General features: G+C 42.7%; 1 protein-coding gene across 3 annotated transcripts in view; it reads right to left on the bottom strand.

Annotated features, from left to right (window-relative positions):
- Positions 1–7,328: 7,328 nt before the first annotated feature.
- MARCHF8 (membrane associated ring-CH-type finger 8) overlaps positions 7,329–18,124 on the bottom strand; it is a 90,601-nt gene continuing 79,805 nt past the window's right edge. For all 3 annotated transcript variants that reach the window (XM_048310718.1, XM_048310720.1, XM_048310719.1), the window contains 2 exons: positions 14,642–14,789; positions 7,329–12,245 (listed from right to left, as the gene is read on the bottom strand). In XM_048310718.1, coding sequence (XP_048166675.1) covers positions 11,941–12,245; positions 14,642–14,789 — 453 coding nt within the window. In that variant the 3' untranslated portion in view covers positions 7,329–11,940. The remainder of the gene's footprint in view (positions 12,246–14,641; positions 14,790–18,124) is intronic.

Genomic DNA, 18,124 nt, shown 5'->3' with positions numbered 1-18,124 from the left:
AGCCCCTCACCCTGAATTCCAGCCCTGCCCCGTGCCCCTGTCCTGGCACAGCAGCCCCTCACCCTGAATTCCAGCCCTGCCCCGTGCCCCTGTCCTGGCACAGCAGCCCCTCACCCTGAATTCCAACCCTGCCTCGTGCCCCTGTCTGGCAAAGCTGCCCCGCACCCTGAATTCCAGCCCTGCCCCGTGCCCCTGTCCTGGCACAGCAGCCCCTCACCCTGAATTCCAACCCTGCCCCGTGCCCCTGTCTGGCAAAGCTGCCCCGCACCCTGCACTCAGCCCTCTCCGTGCACCTGCCCTCCCGCTGTGCACCAGCTCCACACCAGCACGCTTTACACACAGGCCTCCACACTGTACTTTCCTCTTGACTACATTCCACAGGTTCACAACTCAACACAGCTTCCAGAGCTCTTGGCTTTGCAGCACACTGCTCCGCACAGTATTCCTGATGCTGCCAGGCACAGCCCACCTCGGCACAGCCCCGTGTGCCTCACCACCTCTACGCTTACAGGATTTCACCTTAAACTGCTCCGCATTCTGTAACCTCACCCCCAACCACCCCAGTGTGCAGGCATATGTGCTCTTCTGTGTGCTCCTTACACTCACAGTACACTGACACAACACACTACACACTGCATATATCCCACTTGCTTCATCATCCAAAGTTAATCATTCTATCATAGCACCACAGAATCATTAAGGTTGGAAAAGACCTTTAAGATCAAGTTCACTCAAATTCATCACCAGACCATGTCCTTAAGTGCCATATCCACATGTTTTTTGAACATTTCTAGGGATGGTGACTCACACCATACTGCACCCTCATTATATACACCAGATGTGCAAATCTGTGTACAGCCCATGCTTTCCTCAGAGCTTGACCCCTGTACCTGCCCATGCTTTTTTCCCTGTATTCTGCTAAGCTTTTGAAACACCCTGCTGTCTTTGCATTACCGTGCGCAACACCAAATGCCAGCATATCTGCACGTCAGAACTGCACACACACAACCAACTCCCCATTTGCAGAAAGCCCTCTAAACATCCCATTTCACACTCCCCACCCTGCGTACACCAAGCACCTGCTATCATTAAGATGCTGACATTATGAACAGAAGAGCTGTCTGTGCTTCCTCCAGACTCCAACTTACCCCATAGCAGCGATACCGCACACTTGGCACTTCGACACCAAGACCACTAATACTGTTCTCTAGTATTTCATCAAGCAAACAAATACTACATGCTGCCACCCTCGTTATCTCACTGATAATCTTCCTCCATGCTGCTGCCAGCAGCAGTTGCAGGATACTGTGCTGAGAGGAGCCAGGCTGGGCTTTTGCACATCTCAGTATCCTTTCATCAGTGTTCTGTGATCAAATCCAGCTCCTCATATCCTTGCTGTCAGGCACTTGGCCTAGCTGGTCTCTAGCTCTTGTGAATCTCTAGTGATACGTAACAAGTGAAATTAAAACCACCTCAGGAGTGCTTTACTCGGTATACAGTTAGAGCTGAGGTACTGTGCTGGTTTAATTAGTGCATGATGGTAAGTAATCAAATCATACTTTGGTAGCACTTTCAGTATGAGGCACTCTGCCCACAGGTGAGGCAGCAACTTTCAAATACAGAGGAAGTGAGCAATTACAGCCAACAGCTGGAACTTGTTGCTGGCTGTGCCTGTTTCTGTTCTGCCAAGTCCAGTTGCAAAGTGCCTTGTGCCTCTTGGACTGCTGAGCAACACCACGAGATATGCTTATGGATTCTCTGCTTCAGCTTCCCAAGACATGCTGTGGCCCGTCTTATGTTTTAAGTTATTTATGTTGTGGCCACACAACAATGGGGACAACAGGGACAACCTGTGCTGCCCTTGAAAGGATTCTGTTCTTCTTTTGCAGAGGCATGAAGATACTTGGCTATGCTCACCCAGAAGAGTTAGGGAAGATCTACATCTCTTCAGGTCAAGTAGAAACTCAAGCATTTTCTGTATTGTGACTTAAGATTTCAAGGCTCTCCCACATTCAGGACATGCTTTTATACATAGACATAGAAAAGATTCAGAAGTACTCAGCATTAATTTCTACTCTGCTGCTACTTTTTAAATAACACCCAGAAGTGCAAAATGGCCAACTGTTGCACTGCACACGGAGGTAGCTGCAGAATCCCAGTCTGGAGATCTGACTTCTCCTCCTGACATTTAAGCAGCAAGGGATCCTTGTTACTGCACTGTGATCACTTCTATGGACAATGTTACCACATAGAAGTGCTCCATAAACTCAGTAAGCTCTTCCTTGCTTTCCTCTTCCCTTTAAGTAAGATTTCAAAGAACTCACACTTCCGTTTCATTTTTGCACAAGAGCTGTCAGTCCTAAAAATTCTAAATTTAGGTTCACAGCCTTCATTTAAAGATATCTGAAACTCTTTTAATATATCAAGTGTTTCAGAAACAGATTAGTCATACCTAAGGTCACTTTCTAGGCACCTCCATTTTCACTGCAAATATGGAACAAAATTGTCTTCAAATCTGGATCAGTGGGTTTCCATGTTTCTTTGCATTTCAGCTCCAATGCAGCATTTGAACCCAATTCCATTCCTGAGTGATGAGTTCTGTTCTCACACGGTTTGAGTCTCTTCTTTAGAAAGATGTGACTGGGAGTCTCCCAGTAGTGTTACAACTCCTCTTACAAACTCATCAAAAAATACTAGATATAGTCCTGTACAGGAAATTTGTAGGAATGCATTTGTTACATCTCACCAGCCTTTTCACAGCTATGTCTCTTTTTAAGTCTGTTCTTTTGTCACTTCTAGCTTTTATCATGAGGCCCACATTCAAAAGTTTATTGATATTTATTTCTGGCATCATTTCAAATCCTTTGTCAAAATCCTGCCAGACAAAATGCAGGATACACAAAAACCAAACCCAACCATTTTATCCAGAGACTACATTACTTCACTCATGAGGAGACCCATACTGTACTGTCAGCACCAGCCTGGGCTTACCTGCCCCAAACCCCTTCCCTGGGGAGGCAGGAACAGTTCCCTGCCCCAGCTGTGCACAAACACCTCGCTCCTCTCTTGGAGAAGGGTTCACTAGGCAGCAGGATCTGTTCAGCCACATGCAGGCAGCTGGGAAACCGGGCCCTTAAAACATGAGCAGCTGCTGTTCCTGGTCTGGCCGAGGGTTAGTGCAGGGCAGGGTAGCTGCTTGCAAAGGGCACATCTACTCTGCCAGAGATTTTGCTGCTTCTGACTCACAGCTCCCCTTTGCCCAAACATACCTCAGATCTACTCCATGGAAACTCACAGCAGAAGTCAGCTGCTGTCCCTCTTTACCTTCACGCAGTGCTAGTGAAAAACAAGGTTGTTCTGTGAAGATGTCACATATCTTACAGCCCTCCTGAGGTTACAGGCAGTTGGGGTGGGCAGATGGCCCTCCTGAAATCTGTCAGTAAGGACTGGGAGTAGGGAGGAATGATACAATAGGCAATTAACAAATGGCAGAGGGGAGCAGCAGAGCCTACAGAAATTTCCAAGCTACATAAATAACCTAAGGGGCATGAGCCGAATAGCCGAGAACATATGGGTGCTAATTGCATATTACTCCACCAGAATGGGGAGAAAAAACCCTCCATGTTCATAGAACTGCCTCTGTCCCACCTCAGTGCCCAGAAATGAACTCTAGAGTTGCAAAGCTCAGCACAATGCCCTTGCTCTGCCATCCAGGAAGTGGCAATTCTGGCACCAGTTGAATCTCTCACAGCCCCCAGCAGGGCTGCTCTATCAACACTTAATATGGTATCTTAATACCTTTTCTGCAAGGGACCATCCAGGTTGAGAGAGGCTGAGAGTCTCTCTATCCCCATGAACTTCCTACCCTCTTTTTGAGCTGATGTTCCTTGGATCCTTCATCCCATTTAATATGGTGTTAGGACACCTCCCTCAGCCCTGAGAACCATGGGATCTGGAACTGCTTGACCTCATCACTTCCCCCTAAATGTGCAGATCCTCTCCTGCCTCTGCAGATGTAGCTGTGCAACTCTGGCACTTAAGGAGAGGAGGGAGGCAGAGAGAAAGCAGCATGCTCTCAAGGTTTCCCCTCCCCAAACCATTGCTTCAGGCTGCGCAGGTAACAGTGCTAAAGAGGAGGGGAGAGCAAAGGCATAGGACACATAAGCCACAGACAAGACAAACACAAGGAGTACAGCTGCATTACTGGCTGCTCTTTAGGTATCATTTTGTGCTGCACACATTTGACAACTGCAAAACTAGAATAGTAATGAGAGACTGAAAACTGCTGCAAAATTCCTAAGCACAAGCAGCAAAGGTAGAGTCCTGATAGAGGCTTGTGCAACATCAGGCAGGTCCAAATTAATCCTTGAAATAATACCTCTAACTTCTACTAAAGCCTTATTTGGCCCAGGGCTGCAAGAAAGCTGCTCAGTGGAACGGTTTGATTTAATTTACATCTAATTTCTCTGGTGTACATCAACTGGTTACATGTGACCATGAATGTAACATGGTCCTGAAAGCAGTTTTGGGATAAAATAAACCATCATCTTGCTGGCATGAGGATATACTGGTTTAGCTAATCCCATTATTAGAATCAGTTCTCTTAAGACAGCACTTTCAAAAGCAAGAAGGTAAACACGAGAGCAAAGTAAGTGGCAAGCTGGGCTCTAGAGAGACCTCAGTTTATCTGCAGGAAGGGGACAGTGGTACTTGGTGAGTTATTTTGGGATGCTCAGGAGTAAAGCAGATATGAAGTATGACATACACTCTCCAAGACAGCTGTGCTCTTGCAGCTGGGATCAAGTCCTTAGCCCAAGACATTTCCTGTTCTCTCCCAACCACAAGGATAACTGTTTCCCCTTCACAAATGAACCTGCTGTCCCAGCACCACACCCTACAGCTCTAACAGTGATGAATTCTCCTAAGCCTGCTTGGCCTGCCTTGTTTGCAGGTGGCCTTTGAGACAGTTACCAGAACAACCCAGCACAGCAAGTTGCTTCCAGCAAAAATGACTGGGAGGTTTATTTTAGTGAAGTCTTAAAATGTTAGGAATTGCAAGCCTGATTCCTTGAAGCTTCAGGATTTAATGAGCACACCCTGAGTGGTGATCTTCGCCCCTTCTGCTCTGTGCAGCCTTCTGGTGTTTTATTCAGTCATTTCAAACCCTCCTCTGATGTTAAAGCCTTTGAGACAATTTCATTTATCTCCCTAATACTCTCAAACAAAGTCTACTCTCTATTTTTAGATTTCAGTTCCTCTGACACCATTCTTGCCTTTTTCCTAGAATGCACTTTTAAGATTATTCTTAAAGTTTGTCATCACTCGACCCTGCCTAAGCAGTATTACATTTCCAATTATTCTACCCTGTGTAATGCACTGAATTTGCTCCCCATTTCCCTTGTCCAGGGCTCTGTTTTTTTTTTTAAAAAAAACCTCCTCTGCCTCCTTTCTCCATCTAGCCAAGATGAACTGAGTTTTCCTCTGTTCAGTTCTTGTTCTATATTGAGATATTCTTGCCTGACTTTCTTATGTCATACATCTATCCCAAGGAAGTGAAAAATCCTCCACTTCTGCTGTATTGTGGTACACCATAGAATGCCAAAAGGTCAGAGAGCATCCTATGCATCAGACTGGAGCCTAGAGGATTTACAGGAAAAACTGGGATCACAAGGGGGCATTGACCTTTATTTGCAGTGACACTCCTGGGTACTTCCATGGTCATTCCTATTAATCACACATTGCCTGCAATTTGGTACATCCTAGCACAACCCTCACTGCCAGCCTGGCCCAGAGGCAAGTGAGGAAGCGGGCAAGAGGAAGGAAATTTGGGTTGCACAAGCAGACTGAAAGGAAAAGGACAAGCACAGCATGATATGGGTAACACACTGGGGATAGGGAAATCTGAAATGGAGGGGTGGGTGACAGGAGACTGGTCCACAGGGTGGCTGTGGGAAGTGGGGTGGGAGATGTCCAGCTCCTGCAGCAGTGCAGGGGGCTGAGCAGCAGTGCAGGAACGTGCCTGGCTCTTGAGAGAGGACTTGGTTTTCAGAGTCAGCAGCTGGAGCTGCACCTTTTGACAGGTCTGTAGCCTCCACAGGGCATTTGTCGACCTTGTGAAATGCTGCCCCTTCTGCTTCCCAACTGCCTCCTTCTGCCCTGCTCCAAGGGGCAAGTCATGCTGGTCCTGCCAGCCAGATACCAGTAACTACTCACCAGACACCTCCAGTTCCTGGGGACCAGATGAAAAATCCTGTTCCTGGAGTCACAGCTGTGCCATATGCTGCTGAGCCAATGCTGTTCTCTGCCTCAGAGATGGACACAATGCACACAGTGACAGTAATACTCTTTCAGATGAAAATAAGGTTTACAAGAGGAAGTAAGTTAATTTATAATTAACTCGAGATGCCTGAGCCCAAGACAAGGAACACTTTTTAACTGGCAGCCAGATGGCTTTGCGGGCTCTGTTCCTTAAACCATTTAACAGCTTTTCGTCTCAGAGACTGCCAGTCAAACAGCAGGCCCTGGAAATTATCCTACCATGTCTCCAGAAGGGTTTTTTTGTATAGAGGTCTTGTTGGGTTTCCAAACTTTATGTAAGTAGCTTCATTTACTACAGCCAGAATTTCTTAACTAAGGGAATATAGGACAGAGACTTTTGTTTTGCATGGGAGACACCTCTCCAGGGCTGCAGATTTAAGATTTCCTTCCCTTCCTTACCTAAAAGAAAATTAAAAACTAATTACTACTTAAGCAGAAATGAAAAGCTTTTCTTTGCTCTTTGGTGTGTATGCCTTTGTAACAAGCTCTCTCACAGCAGGGCAGTTTCCTTGACCTGCTGGTTCTAGAAACGTATTCTCATGAAACTGAAGATTTCCTCTTCTGTATACAAAAGTAATATATTCTTCCTAGATGAAAATCATAGTAATGAGCATCTTCTGCTCTGCACCTCTACACAGATGCATGTGAGAATGCTGACTCCAGACATGAAGCATTTGATGCCCCATGCAGTGTTGATTCCAAAGGTCAGATTTTAGGGTCCACGGCAATCTTCTCTCCCCACCTCCTGCATGGCAGAAACCAGAAAACTCTCCCCATGATTCCTGCATTTGAAGCCAAAGCACCTGAATTGAAGGAGTTGCCCAATTACTCCCATGGTTACAATGCCTTTATCATTATGGATCATTTTATTATCAAATTGTCATGGGATGCTACTCTGCATTGGTCTGCTACACTGAAGAGCCATCAAATTCTGTGTTTTGATCATCATTTTACTACTGCAGAGCTCAATTTTTCCCTCCATGGTTTTTCAAACAGAATGGATACTATAATGGGTTTGGGATTTTCTGGGTTTTTTTATAGAAACACTTTATTGCTGCAGTCAATAACCCTGTGTATCACACACAAATAACCAATTACAGTTTAAGAAACTAAAAATAACTCTGCAAGTGGCAATACTGAGAAAACAAACATACATGAAAGGATACAAAACTATACGTTAAGTTACTAGAAATTTAATAACTAAAAAATTCTGCAGAAGTATGAAGTGTCTTGTATAAACTATACAACACATGCCAGTGTAAAGTTCTTCAACATTATACAATTACCTATCTACAAATGTTTTATCGAAATACAAGATTAGCTGCAATTTTTAAACAGTTATCTTCTATACAAAGACAAGTGCTTTCAGTACTTCATTGGAATATATAGACACCGCAATATCTCAAAACTAAAAAATAATCACAAAATAAAAGGTCCCACTTAGAAATTTTCTTTCTGTATCTAATACAACACTAAGGAAATCCAGCCAGCAATATCCTTGCTTTTGTATTTGCCCTGTTTCACTCATATCTGAGAGGGACCCAACCCACAGTCACTGACCTCCCCCTTTTCATTGCTGGCCAGTCTCCAGAGCAGACCACACCAGAAATCTGTATCTTAACACACTTCAGCTCTAGAAGAGATTTGGACCTGGGTTCCACTTCACAATAGATACTTACTCTGCCACATAGACGGCAGAAGCAACCAGCTCCTGTGCATGGCCACATCCAGGCATCACTTCAAAGGTTCCTCATGAGTGGCAGGCCAAGCAGCCCCCTTCCTTACAGCACCAAGTGGGACTTATGCTCTGATCAGTAGAGGGGATTGGCTTGCACAGAGTTACTACTGCTTCCCAGGAATTCCCAGGTACAGCACAGAGGCCCAGTACTTCTCTAACCCCTCGCAGGCTCATTCAATCTTCATTGAATGCCTCCTGCTGAAGCAAAGCCAATCTCAATGACATTCGACCAGAGGAAGCTGTCCTGATGTCTGGCCATCTCTTCAGAACACATTTTAAACATCACTCCTGCTCCCAAAATACAGGCTTACAGCTGAAAAAAGTCCTGAGAATTCATAGGAATTTAAGATCGCATCAGCTCTTAAATGGGATCAACCTTCTGCAGCACACATCTGTCTAACATAATGCATGTTCATGACCTGGCAGATACATCAAATGTGACATAGCAGGGGAATTTCCTTGGCCCAGATGGTGTCTTTTTGGACAGAAGTGATGTCAATAGAATGGGAGTCTCGTCAGTTATCTGGGGCATTGGACACATCAGCAAAGGCTCTGGCAATCTAGGGAAGGGATTGTGGTAGATGGCATTAAGCCTACATTCCCTCCTACTTAAATTCTGGTCTCAGGGAAGTCCCAGGGTAACCCAAGCTAACTTTGACCAAGGTACAAGGACCAGACTTCTATTTCAGTCATTTCAAAAGCTGCCAGAGGGAAGTATTGGAAAGCTTGATCTAATAGGGGATTGTTGTTCCCCTTACTGACATCTGAACAGAAAGGACAGAGCTCACCTGAGATGTCATCAGTGCCACACAGCTGGAAGCTGAAAAAAGTCAACAGTATCTTCTTGAGGACAAAGAAGAAAAAAGCACCATTCAGCATTCTCCAATATTTGATGGCACCATGCAGCAGCAGAGAACTGCATCTCCAGAAACCCACCATTAACACCAAGCAAGAATCAGCATGAGAAGTGTGACCAGCATAAATGAAACCCCTGACAAATAGATCTCTTCTGCAGCCTTTCCTGGTATGAGCAATCCTAAGCAGTGTAAGAGTTTAAATAATAGGCCTTAATTTTCATTCAGAAGAATGAAAATGGAGAGGGAATTGTTAGCAGCAACACTGGCTAAAACATTTTCATTCACAAATATTTTTCCCCAAGTGATTTTGCTGGAGATGATTTTTCTTTACAAGTTAAGATACTCAGGGGAACAGCAAAAACATTCAGTACCCTGAATACACTGAACACTACCTGGCACGTTCCACATGCAGCTTCCGAAACACCAAATGAGATTTTGCAGTATTTCATCCAGAATCATGTACAACAGTGACTGAAGCAGGACCAGCAAGTTACAGTACGCTGTATTGGCAATGTCAGAACACTGCTCACACACCACAGCCTCTCAGGTGTGAGCTGGAGAACAGCCAGGTTTCATACCAGGACTTGTCCATCTTCATTTCACCTACCGGCCACAGATGGGATGAGAACGTGCACAGCATCGCTCGGCAGCTGATTGTGTCCATTCTGCAGCTGTAACGTGAGCATCTCGCAGATGGGCAGGCCTGGTGCACTTGGGCATTTCAGAAGAACATCATGAAGGTGTGCAAGACCTGATACTTAACCCACCTGAGTTTATCTAGTGAATCTTTCACAGAACAAAATAGAAAACAAAATGAGACGGTGTATTAACTGCGTTCTCATAATAGAAGAGGATCACCCACAGCAGAGTTCAGGAAAGGTCTTGAGTAATTGCACTTTAAATTATGGCAGGCACAGGCAACAAACTCTGAATGTGTATGGTCATGAAGACTCTGCCCTGATACTAGCAGGGTGCGCAGGGTTTGTCTGCCTGTATCACTTAAGCACGGGACATCCAGACAGCTAATACAGTACACAAACCCATGCCAGTGCAGCTTTACCAGGACTGCCCAGAGGTCTGGATTTTAACATGTCTCAAGAACAAGGAACCATGTTGTTCATGAAGATCACAGACAGTAAGCTTCAAGCATGAAGTGAGAGGCACACGTGCTTTTCCTCTAACAGGTCTCAGTAACCACTGGGATGTGTGTTCTCTTCCCACAGTCCCTTCTCTGCCTCCTATTAAAATATTGATTTAGAAATAAATTAATATTACATGTTAAGGAAAAAAATCCCTGATCTCTTACTGGTATACTTTAAGAAGTCTTAAAGCAGCTACTTTTACTATGAAAAGAATGTACCCAAAGTTGTACTAGAAAAATAGTAAGTGAAACTTGAACTAGAGCTCAGAATTTAGTTCAGTATCTCAACAAGTAAACAGAAACTTTTACCTGAGAAATCCAGGCAACTCCTACTAAAACCAGCTATATTATCATCATTGATTTTACAGAGATTTAGATAGGGCTCAGGTAGGGAAAGTCAGCTTTCAAATGCAGAGGCCTCATGTGCTGACTTTTCGTGGGGCTCCATTTCTGCTCCAGTCACACTGAGGCTTTGGCTGAATGAGGGCTCGAAGCTGGACAATGGTGCAGTGAAGCAGACTGGACAAACAAATCAACTGCAGACACCCCAGGCTTTGGGCAACTCTGTCTAAAGGTCTGCAAACAGATTTTAAAACTGTCCCTCTCTTTGCATGAAAGCAGACTAATTAAAAAGCCAGTCCCAAATTCAAAAGCACAGACAAAAACTATTCTCTGACCACATAGTGCATCACATCAGGACTAAAACCAGGCAGGTATTTTTAAATTTATCCACTTCATGTGATATTTACTTCCTACACTTGGATCTCAGCATCTCCTCTGATAACATCAAATTCTTGGGTAATTCACACATGACACAGCACTAAAGAAAGAAAACCAGTTTCAGCTGTATTGACTAAGTTCCCTTTTTTTCTATAACAGCTCACATTTTTATCAATATAGCAACAAAGCCTTTGCCAATGGTTTGGAATGAAAGTTACATCAGGTATATATGTGCAGGTATGGTGATGGTCTGACTTGTTGGGGAAAAAAAAAATCAAAACCAATCCCCAAAACAGAGCACTGAAACTATTGAAAACAAACACTGTACACATCCACTACTCCTCATACACAAGTCACAAGTGCAATATCCTTTGAAGAAAATTGCTCCTCAAAGGAACCCCAAAGAGGCAGAGTTTTTTAGTGTTTGGTTTAGTAAGATAATGTGGGCATGTGTTGGAAATCACAGGCTGGAATTTTTTAATTTTTTTTTTTTTTTCATAAGGCAAGAGGTTTATGTTCCAGAAGAATAGATGGGGTAAAGAATGAAGAAATGTTTCAAAAATGAGACATTCTTTCAAGTTTCATTCTCATTTGACATACATATTACAAAATAAAGATTTTTAAAAGTGCTATATGCTTTTTAAGTCTCATCGCAATATGTAAAGCAAGATTTTACACCTGTTGCCTAAAACACAATGTTAGTGGCAGTGTTAGTGGTAGATTAGACACTCTCTCTCTCTCATTTCCCTCACTGTCTGGGACAACCTCCTTCATCACGCATAAAGAACTGACCAACCAACCAACCCCACTCTAAGCATCCTCCAGAATCACTTAAGATTCATCTTCTAAAGTAACAGACTCCATGAAGTTGGTGACAGCTCGCTAGCGGCTTGCTTGATACCAAACCCAAGGCTCATTCTACCCAATATCCTGTGGCTCTTTGATCAGCCAGTATGAGACACAAAATGTTGAGAGGTATGCAGCCATGATGACATTGACAGATATGCCTAAGGGATTTAAAAAAATTCCAACAAAAAAACAAAAGTAAAAAAATTTATCCGCCAGCCCTCAGCTGTTAGCTGATTTTAAAAAGGTAGAGCAGTTTGCAGTAAACAATGATATTAAAATCTTCAAGGACATACAGAAACACCCCTCCCACCCAGAAATCAGACATGAAGGATTTCTGCAGCACAGTCTTCTGGCTCTGTGTAATGTGAAGAGTTTGTGTCTGAATGGTGAACCCCAAACGTTTCTTTGCTTTCGAAGTTTGGCTCCGTTAGTGCAGGTTTTTCAAAAATATTCTTTTTGCTAGTTTCTGGACAGTTTTGTACATATATTACTCGGTTATAAGCTTTAAGTCTCTTCCACAGCTGTATGTACACCTTGCATTGTACATACATGAACAGAAGTCCTCCAGTGAAACCAATAGCCACAACTACCAGCTTAGTCCAAAATGGCCACTCTAGAATACCTGGAAGAAAGAAAATAAAAAGAAGAATTAAAAAATGGACCTGGTCAATATCGGCTGGACTAAATTGGATCTTTCAAAAACGTACTGTAAGGAAACTGTCACGGAGTTTGGGTCATGCAAACTATTCTTAGTTTGCCATTTTTCCTGTTTGGCTTTTTTTTCCCTCCTTCAAGTCAAGCACACAGATTCACATATCACATTCTTCCCCACCAGAGAAAAAACCAAAACAACTGATTTTCTGTGTCTGAGCCTTGATGCAGTACAATCACAAAGTCAAAGCAACCACCAGTTGCTTGTAATATGCTTAAGTCCTCTTACACCTGTTTTTAGACTAAGACTGGATCAAATTATGAAAGGGATTCTATGGCATGGTTTCCTCTTCATAGCAGAGACTCAACTCAGTGACCCAACAAGTCTGTTCCACTCTGTGATCACACGGGACGTGGAGACATAAAGGAATGGTTGTTACCATATAGCTTGACATGTTTGTTATGCAGATGAGAAAATTTTATCTGCATCACACCCAGTAACTTGTATCTGAACTACAGCATCTCCTCTGATACAAAACTGCAAGTGCTGGAGATGCTGAAGCATTCCAAGCTTACCCTCTGTCCTTAAAAATTACCACCATCTCTTTTCCTAAATTTGTCTAGCTTGAACCTTTAGACAGTGGATCTTGTTACATTTCTATCAATCATTTTTAAATTAAAAACTTTTCATTTTGTACATTAGGTCCTGTATTCATCCAGCCTCTTTAAAATAAGTGTCATCACAAGATGGATATGAAACTATGCTGAATCACCCATTATCAGGTTTTTCAGAGAATAAAATCGTATCTTTCCAACTCTTCGAAGTTTTAACCAAGATACAGGGTGGTGGTGTTTTGGAAATGCATGGTAGTATGGGAGGAATGAAAATATGTTAGTCCCAAAATACAAAGGGCACTGCAGCCCTACTACTGATGAAATCCCATCTGTGATTCATATCTGACCCTCTGATTCACAGGTGAGCTGTCTGATGCTGTCTGTAGGCAGTGACAGCATACGCTTGCCCCTGTGTGGACATGAATATATATCCACGCACACTCCCCGCATCCCCCAGCTCATTACAGCACTCCCTGGATTCAGAATCTAAAGGAAGGGAGCAAAGAAAGCACTACAACATGTACCAAATATTCACACCATTCCTCCTAGTTATGTTCATCTAATATATTTACTGGTTAAAATAACCTGGAGACGATGTATCGTTGAAAGCATATCCTTTTCATTATTATATGGAAACCTTACACTGAAAGGCCAATAATTTTCCCTGTTCATGGAAAAGATGGGGTTGGATGGAACAGAAACAAAGAGATTTCATTGAAAGCAGCTTCCTGACTGAAGTCATGAACAGTCCAACTACAGCCTAAATGAGAAATGAGAGGATAACTTTTTAATTTCAAGTGATTCTGCTCTGAAGAGACTGTAACAGCTCTGTGGATTTGCAGGTTCATTAATGCTCAACTACCTCCCCAAAGTACACTGTTCAATCACCGGCAAAACATCTTCCACCTGCATGTCTAGCTGGCATGCAGTGCTCTGGAAGCCTTCTAACAGCTTCCATCCCTTCTATCCCCACCTTCAGGCTCAGCTGCCTGAGGAACAGTTCTGTGACAGCTGCAAATCTGAAGCCCAGCATACCTGAGTAAACACATTTCAGATTGGTAAGTTTACTGCTGACATACTCAAGAAAGCTTACTATTCAATAAGCTGAGATACCGATTGCACTGGGGTGGCAGCCACTACATGAATTGCAGTGCACTCTGTCTCAGTTATGCAAATTGGAGTCCTAATATTCAACTTGAATTTCTTCTGCTTCAGGCACAATCACTCATAAAAGTTTTTCCAGCCTAACATGGCTCTCACTGATGACTAACCCACCCACAGATGACTGGGAGGAAAGAAAACCCTGTTGATTTACCTCAAAGATTTGAATTTAGGTTCCTTTTAACTTCTTCTCTTTTTTAAAAATGTTCCAGTTTTGCCCAGTTTAAAGGTAGTCATAGCAGCAAACAAATGCTTACATCCTTATCTGCAAATTTAGACCTAAATTTGCTGAGGCAGTGCAACTTTGTGTCTGGCTACAGTGGATTAGCTCTCATATCTGTGCATTTCACAAGTGCAAACTAAATTAACCTGAAACAGATTTAAAAAGCACCCACAGATTAATTCACTGGTAAACTTATTGATTTAACTACGTAATTTTAGAACGGTGCTTTTAAACAAACCCAACCCCAGGGTAAAGCTGACTAGTTAAAGTATAAAGATTACCTGCACACTTATGTTCCACATGCTTTCTGCAATCAGGATAAATAATTATTCCAAGGGAATAAGTGGGAAGATAAGCAAGTAACATACCAGTAGTTTGTCCCTGTTTAATCTCCTCAGCAGTCCTGTCTATCAGGACATAGAGAGACCACACAACGCAGGTGATGGCAATGATATGGAATGTTACAGAGCACATAATCTTCCTCCTCTCACTGGCTGTCATCTGCAGCTTCTCCCACTGGCAAGAAACCCAGAACCAGAGTAGAAGATTAGGAGTTTATTGTAGTTACTAGAGAGTATGAAAAGAGAACATTGATAAAAACAAAAACCAGGCAGGAGACCAGTTTCCTCCTAACAAGGATTTTAAAAGTCAAATGGCATCATTGCTGTGGCCACAGCATGTGTGTGATGGCTAGCAGCTCACCCTGCTGTGACAGGAGCCATCCTGGTGCCAGAGGGGACTCGAGCGCAGCTCCCACCCTCAGCACAATGTCATCACACCCTGCTTACCCACACATGGGCAGCTCCAGCACAGAGGGGCCCAAGCACTGCTGCTCCTTCCTGTGTTCCCCACTTGACAGCAGGTACCCACAGCTGCCTGCAGCTGAGCATCACGAGTGGGAGTGCGCACCCTTGCTCAGGGAGGCATTCAATAAAACAATGGTGAACTGGCACATGATTCAGCTGACCATGGTGTGTAAAGACACCTCATGGTGAGCTCTCAGAGTCCCATAGCTGTTGAGCTCTCAGCTCAAGGCTGTTCAGCTCTGACCTCATGCCTCTGGGGGTTTCATTCAATCTCTACACATATTTAATACCGCTTACAGCAGTGGCACTCACACGTTATTTTCAGTGTTTCAAGTGCACTTAAATACATATGCCCTAAGAATATACCACACAATTGGGGTGACAGCTTTTCTAAGCAAGAGGATGCAGCAAACTAAATCCCCAGACCTGCATCTATCAATAATGCTTATATAGCCCAAAACAAAACCACAAAATCAGGCCAATGTAATTTCAGAAAGATACAAGGAAACTAGACAATTATTATAGGTGCTTCTAATATGCCAGACATACCTGAGACACCCAGAAGCTATGTTTTAAATTTCTTTTCTGTAATCTCCCCTATGTATATGATGAAAGTTTTTGCATGTGGGACACACATCCCTTAGCATATCTGTCTGGAAGAGAGTCATGATGGGCTTTTCTCACACTTTCACAAAATATATGCTGGGACACATAAACATCTCATGCATAAAAAGGTGCATTTGATGTCTCCTAGAATAATTTGTAGAAAAAGAGGACTTCAAAAAGGAGGCATAATGTGGAAGGGGGTGAGGATGACCTGAATGGTATGATTGAAATCATCCATTATGATGAATTATTGCTTCCACTGCCACAAATACAAGAATGGTTGAAACATGAGACAGAGACTTTGTGATCATCTCTGTGCTGCCAACAAACAATATCTTTGTCCAGTCCAAGCCACATTTCCAATTGTGTGGGCATCCAAACCTCATCATGGCACAAGAATTGAATACTTCCAGGAATGAAATACTAGACTCATGTTGTACTAGAAAGCTATATTTTTAAAATCTTTTTAGAAAAAGATTGGACAAAACATTTCCTTTGCACGTTGTATTTAAAATAGAAAATTGCTTTTGCATCTATTCAAAGGTGTTGCCTTTTGATAGAAAGTGTAAGTTAATAAAATTATTTTGCCAAAAAGCAACCATGTTAAATCTATTTGCAAATGCTTTTACAGAGCCATTAGGACCTGTGTTTTGATTAATTTATAGTTCTCTTTTTTGTTCCACAGCTTGGGCTCCCCTGCTGGACAATGCCTCCTGTGAACTGCTGGCTCCAGAGTCACCAAACCAGCTTGCACCACCTCACCTCTTCAAGAGAGATGACTGCAAAGCAAAAGAGGAAATATTCTGCAAATTGCACACTAGCCCGGAGAGGAAGCTCAAATCTGTAGGTCCCTGCTGCATTATTCTGATAACACATAATGTGGCATTTCCCACTTAAAACAGTTAGCAGTTCTGGATTTTTCAAGTGTTGTTAAAATAAAAAAAAAAATCAGCAGACAATTTAGATTTAATGTATCTTTTTTCATTTAAATTTTAAAATGGAACATCTCTCTTTTGTCTGCCCTCATCTTCATTTGAGCCATGACACATTTTGTTCTCACCCTCCTCCCTTAGTAACTTAGTGTTTGAACAGTCCAATGCTGCAATACAACCTTAAGAAGCCAAGGAAGTTTAATTCCATTTCTATCCTACAGACAAGAAGAAGCCCTATTATTTGTCCCATCCTGATCATATTCACCAGTTCCATACTGTTTTCTCCTGATTGAAAGGACACTGTAAGGGCTGAGTTGAAGATGCAGAGGCGTTTTATGCTCTTGCTGCAGCTGAATCTCTAAAAGGACTCTTTAGATGTATTTGAGAGGTAAACTCCTTCTATTTATGGCTCTATCCCTACCTTCTGGCAACTTGTCTTGCTTCCCACAGATGACCTGTTCAGATATAACTAATGATGTTGAGTGACTCATTTCTGAAGGTGCACAACATTTTTTTTTAAAAGGCCCAAATATTCAGAAAATGTTTCCCACCCACTTCAGGCAGAGTGAGCACAGAAAAAAAACCAGCAGTCAACTGACAACTATAGCAACTCTTCTTTCTTTGGATTCTCTACAATAATTTCTTTACTGTCCTATGGCTGGACTGTGCAAAGAATTGTCTGCGCAGACAACAGAGTGTATGATGACCAATACTGCAGCTCAGAGGCAACCACACTCCGTGCCAAGGGGCCACCAAGCCAAAATCTGCAGTTTTTAGAAGGCAATGATCCACCACAGTCATAAGCAAAGGACATCCTACCCACTGGACATGCTAAGCTATACACTTTGCAGACAGTACATCTCTCTAAAAATAAGTATTTGAAATCTCTCTATTTTCTGTTAGGAGTCACTTTTAGGAACTGGACAAGTTCTCGTAACAGTTTTGGGACAGCTGCAGTCAAAACTTCTCACCCTATATGATTTAGGCTCATTGTAACTGAATTTAATGTTTCTCATTTATTCTAGTTCCAGACTGAGGTTGTTGTTATTGACCTCTTCCACTTTGGTAGATATGGCAGGATTTGTCTGTGCTAAGAATACCAGTGACTTCCATCTCAAAATCCTGACATAAGGACAACTGAAATTGAAAGCTCGGAGGATGTGGGAGAATAAAACGAGGATAAAAGCACAAAACTGGTCTCATTACCTATATTTTAAGTCAACAGATTTATGAAAGGCACTTTTCTATAAAACAAAAATACAGGTTCTAGCAACCTGAGAGTACTAAAACCTAGTCATTCACAGCCTAAGAAAAAAATGAAAACACATTTAACAGGGAACCACCTTCTACTCAAAATGTATTATTTTCAATAAATAAGTTTGATCCTTTAAAAAGAAAAGAAAAGCTACAAATTCTAGCTAAATTACATTCAGGAAGTGTGATTTTAAGCTAATTTAATGTGAAATCCTCATATTTTCAAGAGAGCTTAAAAGCCATGTGGATCTTA

The sequence above is a fragment of the Corvus hawaiiensis genome, chromosome 8 (assembly GCF_020740725.1).
Source record: "Corvus hawaiiensis isolate bCorHaw1 chromosome 8, bCorHaw1.pri.cur, whole genome shotgun sequence".
Classification (NCBI taxonomy): Eukaryota; Metazoa; Chordata; class Aves; order Passeriformes; family Corvidae; genus Corvus; species Corvus hawaiiensis.
The sequence above is the reverse complement of the archived record's forward strand: the minus strand, read 5'-3'. Positions and strand labels throughout refer to the sequence as shown.